Source organism: Bos mutus, chromosome 23 (assembly GCF_027580195.1).
Source record: "Bos mutus isolate GX-2022 chromosome 23, NWIPB_WYAK_1.1, whole genome shotgun sequence".
In the NCBI taxonomy this organism is placed as follows: Eukaryota; Metazoa; Chordata; class Mammalia; order Artiodactyla; family Bovidae; genus Bos; species Bos mutus.
The window spans coordinates 11,524,258-11,541,404 of NC_091639.1; the positions used below are offsets into that span (position 1 = coordinate 11,524,258).

Consider the following 17,147-nt stretch of genomic DNA (forward strand, 5'->3'; position numbering starts at 1 on the left):
CCAAGGGTTTCTTCGGTTTTGGCATGTGAGAGGTGTGACTCAGCACCTGACGGGCACACGGGGCTTGAAAGGAAAGAAGGGAAGCCTTTCAAGGAGTGGACTTTTCCGTGGGTGAGGGGGTCACAGGCCAAGTCTCCTCCCTACAGGGGACCTCGGTGACAGACGAGACGGTGTGCACTCCTCCTCCCCCCACACACATACTTTGGTCACCGCAGTGAGCACGCCCGTAAACAGGGGCGGGCAGCGGCTAGAAGTGTCACACGAGCGGACTTCCTAGCGTCCATCTGGTCTGTCCGCACCGCGTCAGTCCCCGGATCCGCTCTTTACCTCGGCCGCCGCCGTTGGGGGCGGGGCCTCCGGAGCGCGGGGCAAGGCCGAGAGCGGCTGGGGGCGGCCCGAGGCCTTAAGGGGGCCGCGTGCGCGCGGGCAGAGCACCCGCCGCGGCACAGTCTCCCATCCTCACGCTCCCGCGGCACCGCCCCCTCCCGCCGGAGCCCCGCCCCTCCCACCGGAGGCCCCGCCCTACCCGCCGGAGCCCCGCCCCGCCCGTCCTAACCTTCCCGGCTCCCCGCAAACCCCGCTGCTAGCGTCCCGCGCCGCCTGTACTGCAGGAAGGAGCTGCGGGCTCCAGCCGCGCTGGCCCGAGCGCGCTGCCCGCACCATGCCCCGCATAGATGCGGACCTCAAGCTAGACTTCAAGGATGTCCTGCTCCGACCCAAACGAAGCAGCCTCAAGAGTAGAGCCGAGGTGGGGCCCTTCGAAAGCCGCATTGGTGCGGGATTGTTTGTTTGTTTTTTTTTTCCGGGGTGGCGCGGGGGAGGTGGGTGAGAGGCGCTGTACTGTGCGCCCACCTCACCTGCTTTTTTGTGTGTCTGGGGGTGGGTGGGACGCCGACCCCTTCTGCTCTTCTCACCACCGGAGAGAGGGAAAGCCAGCTGGTCCCCTGCCAGGACAGGAGGTGTCTGTAAGAGGTCCGAGTTGTCCTGAAGGGGTCCGACTCCGGCCTAAAATCCTCAATGCGTCCGGTTGGGGCGGCGAGGGGAAAGGCACCACGGAACTAAACCCCAGAGGAGCGAAGACCAAGTGGTCAGCTGATTCAGAAAGAGTGACGGCGAGGGCAGGGGCCGGTTGAGGGGTGTATATATGGTGAAAAGGACGCAGCGGAGCCCAGGTGTACAGGGACGGGGATTTTTTTGGCAGCGTCTCTCTGCGGAGAACTCTGACTGCTTTAGTATCAGGTCCAGCCATGGAATTTATTTTAGGAGGTCTGAAACTCAGGGAAACTCCGGGGCAAAAGTTCAGGGTTTACCTTCTGCGTTCCAGTGACTTCTGGGAGAGAGGCTGGGGACCTGTGCCTGGCGGCACCCCCTTACTGGACAGCTGGAGTCCAACCCAGTCTTCCAGAAGCTGGAAACACTGGGGTGCGGGTGTGGGGGCTAATGGGACCGCTCAGGGGCAGGGGTGGGGGCAGTTTTGCCCATTGTGCCTTAATAATGAGAGCAAAGCCCGAGGAACATGTGGAGACCAGACTGGAAAGAGCTAGAGGGTGGGGGCAGGAGGAAGGTCAAGTCTTGAAGGATAAACTAGTTGCACAGATAGGCAGAATCCCCTGGAGATTTGTATATGGGTGATGATGGCTTTGCTTGGGGCTTCGAGCTGGAGAGGAAGGTGAGGAAACTGCTGTGTCCGGAGGCAGGGGTTGCACAAGTAAACAGGGGGAGGCTGAGCCAGCATAGGTTTCTCCCCCCACCCCCCTTCCAGGACCATAAATAAATCCCCTTGCGAGGATCTGGGCTGCCTGCCTGCCTGCGCCGGCTGGGACTCCTAACTGCAGTGCCTGGTGCTGCCAGCTGAGGGCTTGTTTGAATTAACTAGAAGCCTCCTGCTTTAGCCAATAATCAGAACTAATCAACTCACCTTCTCAAGCTGGAGGGTTGGCAGCTGGAGCCCAGACTGGAAGAGGCGGGGAATGAGTAACACTTTTCACTCTGGATTGGTCAGCTCTCTTCCTGCCCCTTCACTTAGAAGAACAATGAACAGCTTGGATGGCAGGCCCAGACTCCTGAAGTCCCAGCAGTAGCTGGTACCTGAGTCCACACTGAGACGAGATGTGGGGATTTGGGGCAGACTAATAATTTGGTGGCCGCAATAATCTAAATATTGGGTCACAATTCACTTAGTAAAGAAAAAGTTATTTTGAGAAAAATCATATATTTAAAGCAAGGATGTATTATGTGTATTTTCTGAAGCAGGAAACCTCTTGTAAAGGTAAAACATTCAGATTTTATGTTTGTTGTTGTTGTTCAGTCGCTTAGTCGTGTCTGACTCTTTGCAACCCCACGGACTGCAATACACCAAGCTTCTCTGTCCTTCACTATCTCCCAGAGTTTGCTCAAACTCATGTCCCTTGAGTCGGTGATGCCATCCAACCATCTCATCCTCTGTCACCCCCTTCTTCTTCTGCACTAGAATGAATTACTCTTTTCCAGGGAATAGTATGATGTTGTCTTGAGTCATTTGGTTTCGTAATTTGGGCTGACTGAAGCTGTGAATGTCCCAGCTTCCCATGATACATTGCAATCTACATGCACACACAGCAGTGAGATCTCGGTGCCCTTGAGAAGTGTTTTCATATTTCCATGTTTGTGGGAGTTTACCAGCTCCCTTCCTGGAAACCTGAATTAACTGGTGTTGCCTTTCCATTTGGTTCCTATCATGGCTTAGCTGCCTGCTGGCCACCCCCATCACCTGACTGCCTGTTTCATTGATATTGTGGGATCTAGGAAGTGAATGGCACCCCACTCCAGTACTCTTGCCTGGAAAACTCCATGGACGGAGGAGCCTGGTAGGCTGCAGTCAGAGAAGGACACAACTGAGTGACTTCACTTTCACTTTTCACTTTCACGCATTGGAGAAGAAAATGGCAACCCACTCCAGTGTTCTTGCCTGGAGAATCCCAGGGACGGTGAAGCCTGGTGGGTTGCCGTCTATGGGGTCATACAGAGTTGGACACGACTGAAGTGACTTAGCAGTAGCAGGAAGTAAATTTGCTCAGTTGTGCCTTACTCTTTGCAATCCCATGGACTGTAGCCTGCCAGGCTCCTCTGTCCATGGGATTCTCCAGGCAAGAATACTGGGGTGGGTTACCATTTTTTCTCCAAGGGATCTTCCTAACCCAGGGATCAAACCCGGGTTTTCTGCATTGCAGGCAGACTCTTTACCATCTGAGCCACCAGGGAAGCCCATTTGGATACCATCATGGTTTAGCTACCTGTTGGCCACCCCCATCACCTGACTGCCTGCTTCATTGATATTGAGGGATCTAGGAGGACCTCTAACCTCCTCTCAAGTTGTGCTCAGTCGGCTGTGGATGCCTGAAGTTTCCCATAGGCAGATGAAAACTTTGCATTGTACGACCAGGTATAATCCTGAAGTGCATGCCCGCAGGCACAGGGATACCTGAATGTAAATTTGAAACTAAATGGTAAATGGCCGGGCTCACGAGAGCAGATGTGAGTGGAGCCAGGAGAGCAAACAGCCCCCATGATAGCAGTCTGGCTGGGAAGGGAGCCTGGTGACTGTTGACAAGATTCATCTCTGCAGCAGTTTTGCTCAGAGCTGGACCAGCTGCTGGATCCACCAGACAAGTGAGCAGGAAATGGGGAGAAAGGCAGGGTGCCCTCCCACTCAAGTTTAGTGCTCCTTCCAGGGCATTGCCACAAGTGTCACATGAAATGAACTTGAGATCAGCTCCCGGAGGCTAAGGTACAGGTGGAGACAGCCTAGGTGGCCTTCCTGTGGTTGTACCACATCAACAGTCATCGTCAGCTGTCCCTCTGTTGTCCATGCTCCTGTCTTCATAAGTCCTTGGGCCACAGGAATAGAGGGCCATGGGGCTGCATTTAGGTAGTGTTTTTAGAGGAAGTGACATGTTGGTTGAGCAGGACCTCTGCCACACTGAGGGGGTGACCTCCTCCCTGACTGCCTGAGAATTTTCTTCTTTGGGACCCATTCCTTGCTCCAGTGTCCCATCCTTGTCCTTAAGCTAGTAAGATGTTTAAAGAAAACCACAAACCTAACAGCACAACCATAATGTTGGAAGTCGGGCAGTGAGGAGTTTGCAGTGGAAAACCGGTCACTTGGGCTGGGACAGACAAGACATAACCCAATGAGTGATCAGTCTCCTAAATGCTCCATAGTCTTTTTCTCACCAGAGGTCCAGTGAGAAATGAACCAGCTCTGGTGAGTTCTGGTCCATCTTCCGTGGACAGCAGGCTGGCCTGAGAGGAACAAGACCATGGCAGAGTAGAGAGGATATTGGCTGGAAGAAAGGAGACCTGGGTTCTTCCAGGCTCTGAGCCAATTGTGTTATTACCTGGGCTCTGTTTTTTCTGGGGCTGCTGTAACAAAGAACCACAGACTGGCTGACTCATACAACAGGGGTTTATTGTCTCTCAGTTCTGGAAGCCCCAGGTCAAGATGTCAGCAGGGTGGGTTCCTGCTGAGAGCTGTGATGGAGAATCTTCCTTGCCTCTCCCCTGCCTTCATGTTGTTGCCGCACAGCCTGGTTATTCCTTGGCTGCAAGCATTGTTCAGTCTCTGCCTTCCCCGTCAATCAACATTCTCCCTTGCTGTGTCTCTGTCCAAATTCCCCCTTTTTATAAGAACACCAGTCATACTGGAGTGGGACCTACCTTAATGATCTCATCTTACCTTGATTACCCACAAAGAGCTTATCTCCAAAAAGGTCATGTTCACAGGTACTGAACTGGTTGGTATTTCAGTGCCTTTTGGAAGAGAGAGTCCAGCTGTAACAGCCTCTGTAAATGTGGCTGTGTAACATTGGAGGATTTGACTAGGCTTGCTTTTCATGAATGCATCAGAATCACCTAGGAAGACATTCCTAGGTACACACAGTGTCTCCATCACAAAGGTTCTGATTTAGGAGGTTGGGGCGGATTGAGCATGTGTATTTTGGGAATCATCGTGCGTGATTCTGATGCGCACACAGGCGCCGGGGCTGGCCACTGGAGCCTTTCCACAGTGGAGCACTGTGGTTTGGTGGTGGTATGCGACTACACGTGCTTCCCTGAATCCTGACACGTGATGGTGAAACATCCAGGGGGCCAGGCACGTTCAGAGGGCCGGGCTGGGGCCCACCACACAGTGCCCTGAGAGACTGGGAGCCAAAACACAATCCCATCCTTACCCTTAGCCAGACATGAATTATTTGCACCCTTTTGAGCCACTCGGACCACAGAGGGGAAAGGCATTGCCCTGCGCTTATAGTCCAAGGTAAGCAAGTAACCTTATAGGTACCAAGTAACGCAGTCAGAGAATTGCTTTAATTGGCACCATCCATAGATTTAGGCCAAAGAGGCCCCTGCCCCAGACCCCATTTTTGTCCCCTCCTCACTGGACAGAGCTGAAGGCTGGGCCTTTCCCTCTGGGCCGTGCTCTAGATACTCAGAACCCTGGATTTCCTGCCCAGATGACTTTGAACTGATTCCAGGGCCTGCACAGGGCAAGAGGGCAGGAGGGTGGGGGTGGGGAGTCTTCCCGGGGTGTGCTTTCTAAGGGCCAGCCATGCTGCTCAGATGCTCGCCTCTCTATCTCAGAGAGTGGCCAGGTCACTGCTGTTTGAGGGATAGGCGTGTGGACATGGAGGTTAGCATGTAGACTGAAGTGTCCCTGCGTGCACAAAAGGATGTGTGCGAGAGGAGATGGCCAGGACTGGCTCCCATGATGCCATGTTCTAGTACTTTCTAGGCCCTGAATGAAACTGTTGTCCAGGAAGGAGGACAGAGCAAAATTTGTGCAGCAGCTTCTTACACATTGCTCCTGGCATTGAGATATTTAGAAATGTGGTAGATGGGCTTCTGGTTGTACTTTTGGGCCCTCAAACAATGGGCTGTAGGGCTGACTGTGATAAAAGTGAAAGTGTGTTTGCCCAGTCATGTCTGACTCTTTGCGACTGCATGGGCTATAGCCCACTGTCTGTGGGCTTCTCCAGAATACTGGAGTGGGTTGCCATTCCCTTCTCCAGGGGATCTTCCTGACCCAGGGATTGAACCTGGGTCTCCTGCCTTGCAGGCAGATTCTTTACCGTCTGAGACACCAGGGAAGCAAGGGCAGTAGAAACATGTATTTTTGAGGTGGAGGAGGGGTGGCTTATTACTTTATGTGCCCTTTCAAATCAGGCTTGGCAGAGAGGGGGTTTGGAGGTGCTATATTTGGTGCCTTGACCAGCTGTGGCAGATTAAATGCCAAGTTTAGTTTCTAGTGGCTAGGATATTTAAAATATTTCTCTCAGCAAACAACTGGTCTGTTTTAGGGTGTGTGTGTGTGTGTGTGTCTTTCTGTCCGTGTACATAAGGTCGGAGCAGATATTTTATTTCTCATTCCCAGAATTAAGGATTGCATAGACTCTGCCACGTGGAAGAGACTAGACATGAGGGGAAGGGTTCATTGTCAAGGCTGACCTCTTCCACGGAGAACAGCTTTTTGCCTACTGCCTATAGGTTTTTGGAGTGCCAAGGAGAAAAAAATACCATTGTGAGCTCAGCCAGGTGCAGAGTGTAGCCGCTATTCCCATGCTTCTTGGAAGGAGTATTAGTAATTCGAGACCAAGAAATCCTGATTGTCGTGAGCCTGCGAAGCCAAAATGTTAGAGGGCCATTAGCAGCCCAGAAGGGTGCCATTAATAGTTCCCATCAGTTATCTTTCAGGATGCAGATCGAACTTGCTTTACTGAAGTAGAACCAAGCATGGTAATAAAGGAAGTGGGGGAAAGGGATGTGCCGCCTCCCACCAGTGCCCCCGCAGTCAAGCATCTCTTTTCCCCTCGCTGATGCTGTTTAAGGCCGATGTCGTCATGTTGATGACCTCATTGGCTCAGGAAGCCTTCTGTGTGTGGAGGAACAGGAGATGTGAAAAGGCCAAAAGACCTAGGTGTCCCCTGGTGTCTTGACATGCTGATGGCAAAGCGAGGGTTACTTCCTACAAATAGGTGTCTCCTGGTGTCTTGACATGCTGATGGCAAAGCGAGAGTTACTTCCTACATATAGGTTCATCGGTACCGTTTTTTCCAGATTCTGTGTATGCATGTTACTATGCGGTATTTGTTTTTCTCTTTCTGACTCACTTAACTCTGTAACAGGCTCTAGGTTTATCCACCTCACTACCACTGACTCAGGTACTGAGGAACCTATTTGCAGGACAGGAATGGAGACACAGATGTAGAGAAGGGACTTGTGGACATAGCGGCTGAAGGAGAGGGTGGGGCAAACTGAGAAAGTAGCATTGACGTGTATGCACTGGTGGTGGTAGTGGTGGTTTAGTCACTAGGTCATGTCCAACTCTTGCGACCCCATAGATTGTAGCCCACTGGGCTCCTCTGCCCATGGGATTCTCCAGGCAAGAATACTGGAGCAGGTTGCCATTTCCTTCTCCAGGGGATCTTCCCAACCCAGGGATTGAACCCAGGTCTCCTGCATTGCAGGTAGATTCTCTACCAGCTGAGCCACAAGAGAAGCCCAAGAATACTGGAGTGGGTAGCCTATCCCTTCTCCAGCGGATTTTCCCAACCCAGGAATCAAACCAGAGTCTCCTGCACTGCAGGCGGATTCTTTACCAACTGAGCCATCAAGGAAGCCATGTGTACACTGTCATGTGTAAAACAGATAGCTAGTGGGAAATTGCTATATTACATGGAGCTAAGCCTGGCTCTGTGATGACCTAGAAGGATGGGATGGACGAGGGGTGGGAGAATATAATTATGACCAATTCACGGTGTATGGCAGAAGCCAACACAACAGGGTAAAGCAATTTTTATTAAAAAATAAATTTAAAAGAAGAGAAAGTTACTTCCAACGAAAAATAAAAGGCTCTAGATAAACACTGGTAGGAAATGATTATTGCCGTGGTCTTTAGTCAGCTGGGATTAATGTAGGTCCAGATTCTTGCGGCAGCTTAGGATTCACACCTGGGTTTGTGCTGCCAGTTCTCCTTGGGAAAGCGTCCCCTTGCTTCTGTGCGGGCCGTGTCCCGCAGGGTCTGACTAAAGAAACAGACAGGACTGAATATTTAAAACAGGAAATTTAATGCGAGGCAGCATGGCTCAGCAGAGATGCCAGAGGGGATACGAGGGACCCCAGAGATTGGCTGCAGAGAAACCACTTCCAAAGGGGAGGGTCCCAAGGCCTGGGATCACTCTGTGAGCTAGAACCATGACCTGGCAGGCCAGGGCCGAGGGGGTCTGCAGAACTACTCTTCTTGGACCCAGGCCTGTCTCCTCCCTTGCCCCACCAGTGACCCCATTGGCCAAACCCAGCCAGAAACCAGCCTGGGAAGTGGAGCCTATGGTGGTGTGTGTGTGTGGGGGGTGGTGGTGTGTGTGTGTGGGGTGGGGCGGCGGTCCTTAGATAAGAGCAGAGCACTTAGGTAAGAGCAGGCGTAGGATGAGCACTGCATCTGGGCACATACATGGCTGCTTTTGTATGGCAGCCAGAGATCTGGCCCAGGTTGAGGCCGTGATTTCAATTCTGCTAGCTCTTGGCGTGGAGAAGGCAATGGCACCCCACTCCAGTACTCTTGCCTGGAAAATCCCGTGGACGGAGGAGCCTGGTAGGCTGCAGTCCATGGGGTCACGAAGAGTCGGACACGACTGAGTGACTTCCCTTTCATTTTTCACTTTCATGCATTGGAGAAGGAAATGGCAACCCACTCCAGTGTTCTTGCCTGGAGAATCCCAGGGACGGCAGAGCCTGGTGGGCTGCCGTCTATGGGGTCGAACAGAGTCGGACACAACTGAAGTGACTTAGCAGCAGCAGCTCTTGCGAACACCTGGCCCTACTCACTGCTTTTGCTGAGCCCGCCTTCCTGGCTTAGCTCTCATTCTGGATTCCTGATCACTTGAGTTAGTCATAAATACCCTGAAGCTGGAATTAGGGTAGAATTGGAGCTGTATTTGCAAATCAGAAACCAGTGGTTATGTGCACAGACATGGCTATCTTTGAAAGATGCTGGTAGTCATGAAACAGTGGAGAAGGTTGAAGGGCAAAGGGATTAATGGGGGTTGCAGCTGACTGCAGGGTGAAGGCCTAGTTCTCTCTGAAGGTGGGAATTAAAGGGAGGGTCTTGAATGGCAGGGGAGACTGGAGTGGATTTTCCCAGAAGGGGAACCGTCCCTCCAGAAGTGGAGAACAGTGACTTGTGTGTGGATGTTTGGGGCTGGCATGAAGCAGGCTGGGGACAGAAGGTGGCGGGGAGATGGGAGAGGCTATTGAAGGAGAGAGCTTCCAGTTTGGAGGCTGGGCTTGATGGCAGAACATGCAGTGCCTTGTCCTGGTTTCTTGAGGATTGTAAGGAGCTGGGTTCAGTTTTTGCACCTGGATAACAACCCATGATTCCATTTCCTTAGGGACTCGCTTGTGTTTGGAGCCCCTGGCCCAACCCCTAACAGGACCCAGGGACATACACTTCCTTTGTGTCTTTTCATTCGCTCCAAACTCTAGAAATTCTGCCCCAATCACATAAAGAACCAAAGACTTCTTTTTCCTCTTGCAATAGGTGGACCTTGAGCGAACCTTCACATTTCGGAACTCGAAGCAGACCTACTCGGGGATTCCCATCATTGTGGCCAACATGGACACCGTGGGGACGTTTGAGATGGCAGTGGTGATGTCACAGGTAGGACGGTGGGCTTTTTCCCTCTGGCGCTCACACTGGACAGGTTGTCATACATAGGGGAGAGGAGAAAAGCGAGACATTTCAGGTCATTCACTTTGGCCAAACTAATTGGTTCTGAGTCTGATTGTTGCTGGAGGCCCTTCTTTTTCTCTCTTCCATCAGAAGGTAGGTGGAGTCTGGACTTTGTATTCATTGAGATGGTCTAGATCTGATGCCCAAAGCTCAGCTTCTTTTTACATTGGTGCCAATCAAATCTTGGAGACCGTTCTTAATCATTAACTTCTCCCACCTGGAGGGTGTTTCAAGTATCTGCAAAATAGCTCAAAGATATTGTCGTATGTATCCCATGATGGGGAGTTTTGGGTGAAGTGGAAAAGGATAGCTTTATTGCTTTGCCATTGAATCTACCTGCAGTGCAGGAGACTTGGGTTCGATCCCTGGGTCAGGAAGATCCCCTGGAGAAGGAAATGGCAACCCACTCCAGTATTTTTGCCTGGAGAATTCCATGGACAGAGGAGCCTGGGGGCTATAGTTCACGGTGTCACTGACTGAGCAACTAACACACTTGTTGCTTTGCCAGGCAAAGGGGGCACAGTGGACTAATGTCTTCAAAACTGTGTGTCTGCACTTGGGGAAGATAGTGACAGGTTTTGTAGTAATTGTTCAAAGAGGGTGTGATCAGCTCTCAGACATTCTTCTGATGGGTTGGTGGCGAGGTACATAGGAGTCAATGTTTTCAACCTTCAGGTCCAATTGTCTGCGGTCTACAGGCTTGTGGGCAGCGTGAGAAGTAGTGTTAGTCACTCAGTCGTGTCTGACTCTTGCGGCCCCTGGACGGTAGGCCACCAGGCTCCTCTGTCCATGAAATTCTCAAGGCAAGAATACTGGAGTGGGTTGCCATTCCCTTCTCTAGGGGTCTTCCTGACCCAGGGATCGAACCCGTGTCTCCTGCACTGGCAGGAGGATTCTTTACTGTTTGAGCCACCAGGAGTGTGGGCAGCATACCATCCTTAATCATTAACTTCTCCCACCTGGTAGGTGTTTCAGTATCCGAAAAATAGCTCAAAGATATAGTCATGTGTATCCTTTGATGGGGAAACAAGACCTTGCTCCCAGGCTGCTCTTCCCTGTTTGTTGCTCCCTGGTCTCCCCTCTCTTGCCTGATCAGTAACTGAATCTGCCCATTGGAGCTCAGGGAAGGTCATGGAGGCTGAGGAAGGCTGTTTGCTATAATCAAAGCAATGGGGGACACTGAAAAGCTGTGCCCAGAAGCCTCACAAGACCTCGCTCAGTTTCAGACTGGCATCCATTTCTTCCTTGAAAATGCCTGTGATAGTTTTGGAAATTAGAGATACAAAACGAAGTCGGATGTCATGCCATATTATAATGTTAGATAAGTGTTGTATTTAGTAGAAGAGTGACGGCACCTTTAAAAAGACAGAATCACTTTGCTCTGTAGCATTTATTATATCACAATATAGAAACCTTAGGTGCCAAGAACTGGATGGAATGTGGAGGAGGTGGTCGCAACTCCACCAGAGACAGAGAGGAGAGGTCACTTGGCCCAAGGCATTTCAGCAAAGCCGAAATCTCGTAGAGCCGAGATGCAAACCCAGACTGGCTCTAGCATCAGGGACCTGCCTCCCAACTTACACTGGCAGATAATAGTACTGATATAAGCTCAAGGTCCCTGGAGCCGGCTGCTGTCTTTCTGCCTGTAAAGGGACTAGTATCCTGGGCTTGGGAAAATAAAGGCAAAGTTACTGTGGGCAGAACCTTCATCTCATGCATCTGCCTCTGCATTGGATTCAAGGTTCAGTGCATCTTAACTCATCATCGATGTGAAATGTGCGCTTCTGATGCTCAGAGTCTGTGCATCTATTTCCGTAGACAATGCCTGCCAAGTGAAAAGATAAATCCAATTAGTTGAAAGAGCTTCTTGCTGTGGGCAGCATGACTAACCTCAGGAGGTGCTGGGATTCATTATTAGCCAGTGATTAGAAGGAAGATTTTCAAACAAATTATAAACTCACCAAATAGTGTAGGGGGTGGTCTGCCTGAGGTCTGAGTCCAGGATCAGTTGCATCATCTGTCCGCCCTCAGCCCCCATTGAGCTTTGGGCCGGAGGCTAACAAATTAATTGGAAAAGGAATTTGTGGTTTTTTTTTTCTCCCTATCTTTCCCTCACTCTGCTGTGATCAGCCATTGCTCTTCATGAATTCTGTATTTGTGTAAAAGTGCATGGAATCAGGGAGTGATTAATAGCCCTGATTAATTCACATATCAGATTACTGTTTCATGAGAAACAGAGAACTTGCTAGGCTCTTCCCATTTGCACAGGAAAGACTTTCCATAAATGAAACAGTGTTCACTGAAATAGCTAATTATGTGTGGGTCCTATGAATTTTCCATTTCTAGAATGCTGAGTTAGTTCCGTGCATCAGTAAAGTCAGAGAATTTTTTAATGGGGAGATAGACTGAGAGAAGTTAGGAGTGAGGCCCCTATACAGGAGGAGGAGGAGCCTGGGTTCTGGATTCAGATTTGAGTTTGATTCTGTCCTTTGCCCCACTTTTGGCCAAGCAGTTGTTAAGTTTCTTAAATGTCAGTTTCTTAAGTCCTGTCTTTGCCCACGAAGTTACTGCTGTTGTACAAAGTTGTTCTGAGAAGTACATGAAATAACGTATGTGAAGTTCTTGCGCAAAATAGATGTTCAGTAAACCCTTACTGGGTTGATGGTCATAGTTTTAGAATTAGGATTTATGTACTTCCTTCCCTCAAGAATACCAGCTGCCTGATGGATGGGTTTAGCTTGTATCAGGAAATGTTTAGATCGTGAACACAAAGAGAAGCTTTCGCATAGAAGCTGAGGTTCTTTTGGGTTGACTAAGCATCACTCCAGTACTCTTGCCTGGAAAATCACATGGATGGAGGAGCCTGGTAGGCTGCAGTCCATGGGGTCGCAAAGAGTCGGGCACGACTGAGCGACTTCACTTTCACTTTTCACTTTCATGCATTGGAGAAGGAAATGGCAACCCACTCCAGTGTTCTTGCCTGGAGAATCCCAGGGACAGAGGAGCCTAGTGGGCTGCCGTCTATAGGGTCACACAGAGTTGGACATGACTGAATCGACTTAGCAGCAGCAGCAGCAAGCATCACTAAGCTCCAATACTTTGGCTACCTGATGTGAAGAGCTGACTCATTGGAAAAGACCCCGATGCTGGAAAAGATTGAGGGCAGAAGTGGGCAACAGAGGAGGATGAGATGGTTGGATGGCATCACCAACTCAATGGACGTGAGTTTGAGTGAACTTTGGGAGAGAGTGGACAGGAATGCCTGGCATGATGCAGTCCATGGGGTTGCAAAGAGTCAGACGTGACATAGCCACTGAACAAGAAGAAGAAGCATCACTTTGCCTTCGGGCTGTGCTGCTGACCAGCAGGAGACCAGCCCTCTGTGCTGCTCTTGGCCTGTCACGTGTGGGCTGGACCAGGGCTCTCAGAACCCTCCCCTATCCTCTCCCACCCCTGCTTCTTGGCATTGCCTCCTACATCTTGAATGCTGTGTTGGCTGATGAGATTAGAATGGAACACGGTCCTGTGATTTCCCTGGTTACACCTTCCTCTGTTTGGGGCTCCTCGGAGCACATTCAAAGCAAGCGAAGCGTGAATGGCTGGAACACTGGATGGTTTTGTGTTGCTGGTTTAACCTCGCCATATGGAGGAAGGCGGGGCAGGGCTCCCTTGACTTCTCGTCCTAACGGTGCCTTTCCATTTTGTTTCCTAGCACTCCATGTTTACAGCGATTCACAAGCATTATACCCTGGATGACTGGAAGCTCTTTGCAGCTAATCACCCAGAATGCCTGCAGGTAAGACTCTACGCTGGTTATAAATGGCCTTTGTTGCCCTGGAAAGGAAATCATCAGGGTAGTCAAAAGGATTTGAGTTGGCAGCAGATAGAGACACAGACTCCCAGGAGATAGTGAAAGACAGGGAAGCCCGGTGCTCTGTAGTCAACTTAGCAACTGAGCAATAACAACAGACACAGTCCCAAAGAGAAACTGGGGAAGGCGATAGTGAGTCCCCAGCCCTTGATTGGTGCTAGGAATTTGCCAAGGAAACCTGTTCTGTACTCCTTTTAAAAAATATGATTTACCTATAAGGAGCCTATTTTTTTCCCTTGGAAAGTGAAGTGTTTTGTCATGAGAGCTTGTGGAGGTCCCAGCAAGGTCAATCCTGCCAGGGATTGAGTCTGTTCCAAACATGCCTTTTATCTAGAAAAAAACCCATCTAATTATAATAAGTTATAATTGGAGCTGAATATGATGGAGCAGAATAAACAGTATGCTCTCCAGGATGACTTCAGTGAGAAAGGCAGATAGCACAAAGTATTGGTGTAGGTGTGCAGCAATGGGAACCCTCGACATGGCTGGTGGGATTGTATTATGGTGCCACTGCTTTGGAAAACAGTCCGGCCATTTCTCAGAAGGTTCAGCATAGGAGTTACCATGTCACCTAACAATTCTATTCCTAGAATAGACCCAACAGGTGTAAAAATACATGTTCACACAAAACCTTATACACAGATATTGAGGCATGCTTAGTCGCTCAGTCATGTCTGACTCTTTACAACCCCATGGACTGCAGACCACCAGGGTCCTCTGTCCCTGGGGATTCTCCAGGCAAGAATAGTTGAGTGGATTGCCGTGCCCTCCTCCAGGGGATCATCCCAACCCAAGGCTCGAACCGAGGTCTCTCATGTCTCCCGCATTGCAGGCCGATTCTTTACCATCTGAACCACCAGAGAAGCCCACACAGATGTTCACAGTAGCAGTATTCACAGTAGCCAAATGGTGGAGACAACCCAAGTGCCCATCAGCTGATGACCAAACAAACAAAACCTAGTATACCCATAGGGCGGAATATTCAGCTAAGGGCAATACAGTATTGATTCATGCTACAACATGAAGGAACCTTGGAAATGAAACTGTTCACCTCAGACTGAGACTTGGACCCACATAGCTGGGACTCAAACCCAACCAAACCCACGGGCTTTCAACTGATCTCACACCCTGGGGTTTCAGGACCTAATGAAGCTCGAGTTCTTGATGTTTCATCGCAGAAAGAATTCATGAGAGACAAAGTGATGGGTGCGCTGCATGCTAAGTGGCTTCAGTCGTGTCCAACTCTTTGACCCCATGGACTGTAGCCCACCAGGCTCTTCTGTCCATAGGGATTCTCCAGGCAAGAATACTGAAGTGAGTTGCCATGCCCTCCTCCAGGGATCTTCCTGATCCAGGGATCAAACCCACATCTTTTATGTCTCCTGCATTGGCAGGCAGGTCCTTTACCACTCATGCCACCTGGGAAGCCCAAAGAGATAGGTAAGAAGCGGATTTATCTGGAAGGAACACATACCACAGAGTGTGGGCCATCTCAGAAGGCAAGAGTGGCCTTGAAATGTGGTGCTAGTGCTCAGTTGCCTCCGTTTTGTCTGACTCTTTGCGAGTCTCTGGACTGTAGCCTGATAGGCTCCTGTGTCCATAGGATTCTCCAGGGAAGGACTCGGGAGTGGGTTGTCATGCCTTTCTCAAGGGGATCTTCCCGATGTAGACATTGAACCCACACCTCTTACATCTCCTGCACTGGCAGGCAGTTTCTTTTACCACTAGTGTCACCTGGGAAGTTTGAAATGTGTGGTTAGCTTTTATGGTGGAGAAGGCAATGGCAGCCCACTCCAGTACTCTTGCCTGGAAAATCCCATGGACGGAGGAGGCTGGTAGGCTGCAGTCCATGGGGTCTCGAAGAGTCGGACGCAACTGAGCGACTTCACTTTCACTTTTCATTTTCATGCATTGGAGAAGGAAATGGCAACCCACTCCAGTATTCTTGCCTTGAGAATCCCAGAGACGGGGGAGCCTGGTGGGCTGCCGTCTGTAGGGTCGCACAGAGTTGGACACGACTGAAGCGACTTAGCAGCAGTAGCAGCAGCAGCTTTTATGGGGTGCTTTCCTGCTGTCTCAGTCAGTAAAGAATCTGCCTGCAATGTGGGAGACCCAAGTTTGATCTCTGGGTTGGGAAGATCCCCTGGAGAGGGGCATGGCAACCCACTCCCGTATTCTTCCCTGGAGAATTCCATGGGCAGAGGATCCTGGTGGGCTACAGTCCATGGGGTCGCAAAGAATTATACACAATGAGCTGAGTGACTTAACACTTTCAACTTGTCACTTTCACTAGCTTCTATGGCCTGGGTAATTTCATAGGATAATGAGTGGGAGGATTATTCCATCTATTTTAGTGAGGGGGTGGAGATTTCCAGGAACTGGGCCACTGCCAACTCTTTGGTCCTTGACGGGCGGCCTTGGAACTGTCACGGTGCCTGTGGTGTGTCGTTTAGCTTGCTGATGTGTTACAGTGAGCATGTGCTCAGGCTCAGTTTCTAGTGGAAGTCTGCTTGTTCTCCATCTTGAGCGTATTTGGTTCTGATCAGCTTTTGTTGAGGGTTCCAACGTCCTCCTGCCCATGGCGGCTCAGCAGCTAGTTGTGATGTTGATGCTCTCTCAGGAGAAGATAAGCACACGTCCTTTTACTCACCGTCGCCTCGGCGTGCTAAGTCGAGTTAGTGACTGAGCAACAACAAAAACTGTTTGTGTTGTGTCCTTGGTCTGTGTCATTCTTTTAAAGGTCCGCTTCACTCTTGTTTCAAAAACATTTTGCTAAGTGAAAAAGCCAGACACAAAAAGCCCCGTATATGATTCTATGCGTGAAATGTTGAGACAAGGGAAACCTGTAGAGACAGAAGTGGATTAGTTGAGAGTGAGGGCTAAAGGGTGTGGAGATTTCTCTTGCAGGTCGATGAAATGTTCTAGAATTGATTGTGGTGACGGTTGCACAACTCTGAATATACTAAAACCCACTAAACTGTGCACTTTAAATAGATGAAGTGTGTGTGACTAGATCTCAATAAAGCTGTTACTGAGAAAAAATAAAGGCGATTTGAAAATAATAAATCCAGTAGAACATGCCAGTCTTTGATCCTGGCACCTTTGGGTGGTCCTGCATCTTGATCCTGGCACGCTTGGGTGGTCCTGCATCCATACTGAAGAGACATCTCTACACTGGAGATGGTTTCCTCCGTGGTCAGATCATCTGGATTGGAAAAGGACTTCATATTGTACCGCTTTTGAAGTTACACTAGTTTCTGGCTATTTTTCTTTGCTGTGCCATGACCGTGTGTGGATTTTGATTGGCGGAGAGGTGGTTTCAGAGACAAAATAGTTCTGGCTCACACTCGAGTCTTTTCTTTTTGGCGTACTTTATTCTAATGGATTATCTCTGTTTCACCTTCTCCCCGTCTTCTCTGGAGGAAGTTTGGGGAGCGTGAGTTTCCAGCAGCGCACTGAGAATCAGAACCGGGGCTTTCATTACCAAGGGCGATCATTCCACTTACTACCCCA

General features: G+C 50.0%; 1 protein-coding gene across 10 annotated transcripts in view; it reads left to right on the forward strand.

Annotated features, from left to right (window-relative positions):
• The first annotated feature begins 497 nt into the window (after positions 1–497).
• Positions 498–17,147, forward strand: part of GMPR (guanosine monophosphate reductase) — a 60,636-nt gene continuing 43,986 nt past the window's right edge. Inside the window, exons 1-3 of one of the 10 annotated variants that reach the window (XM_070360785.1) lie at positions 498–748; positions 9,572–9,691; positions 13,476–13,559. In XM_070360785.1, the coding sequence (XP_070216886.1) occupies positions 662–748; positions 9,572–9,691; positions 13,476–13,559 (291 nt within the window). In that variant the 5' untranslated portion in view covers positions 498–661. Of the gene's footprint in view, positions 774–9,571; positions 9,692–13,475; positions 13,560–17,147 lie in introns of all 10 variants that reach the window. The other 9 variants (XM_070360781.1, XR_011462152.1, XR_011462151.1 and 6 more) reach the window with 9 other exon arrangements.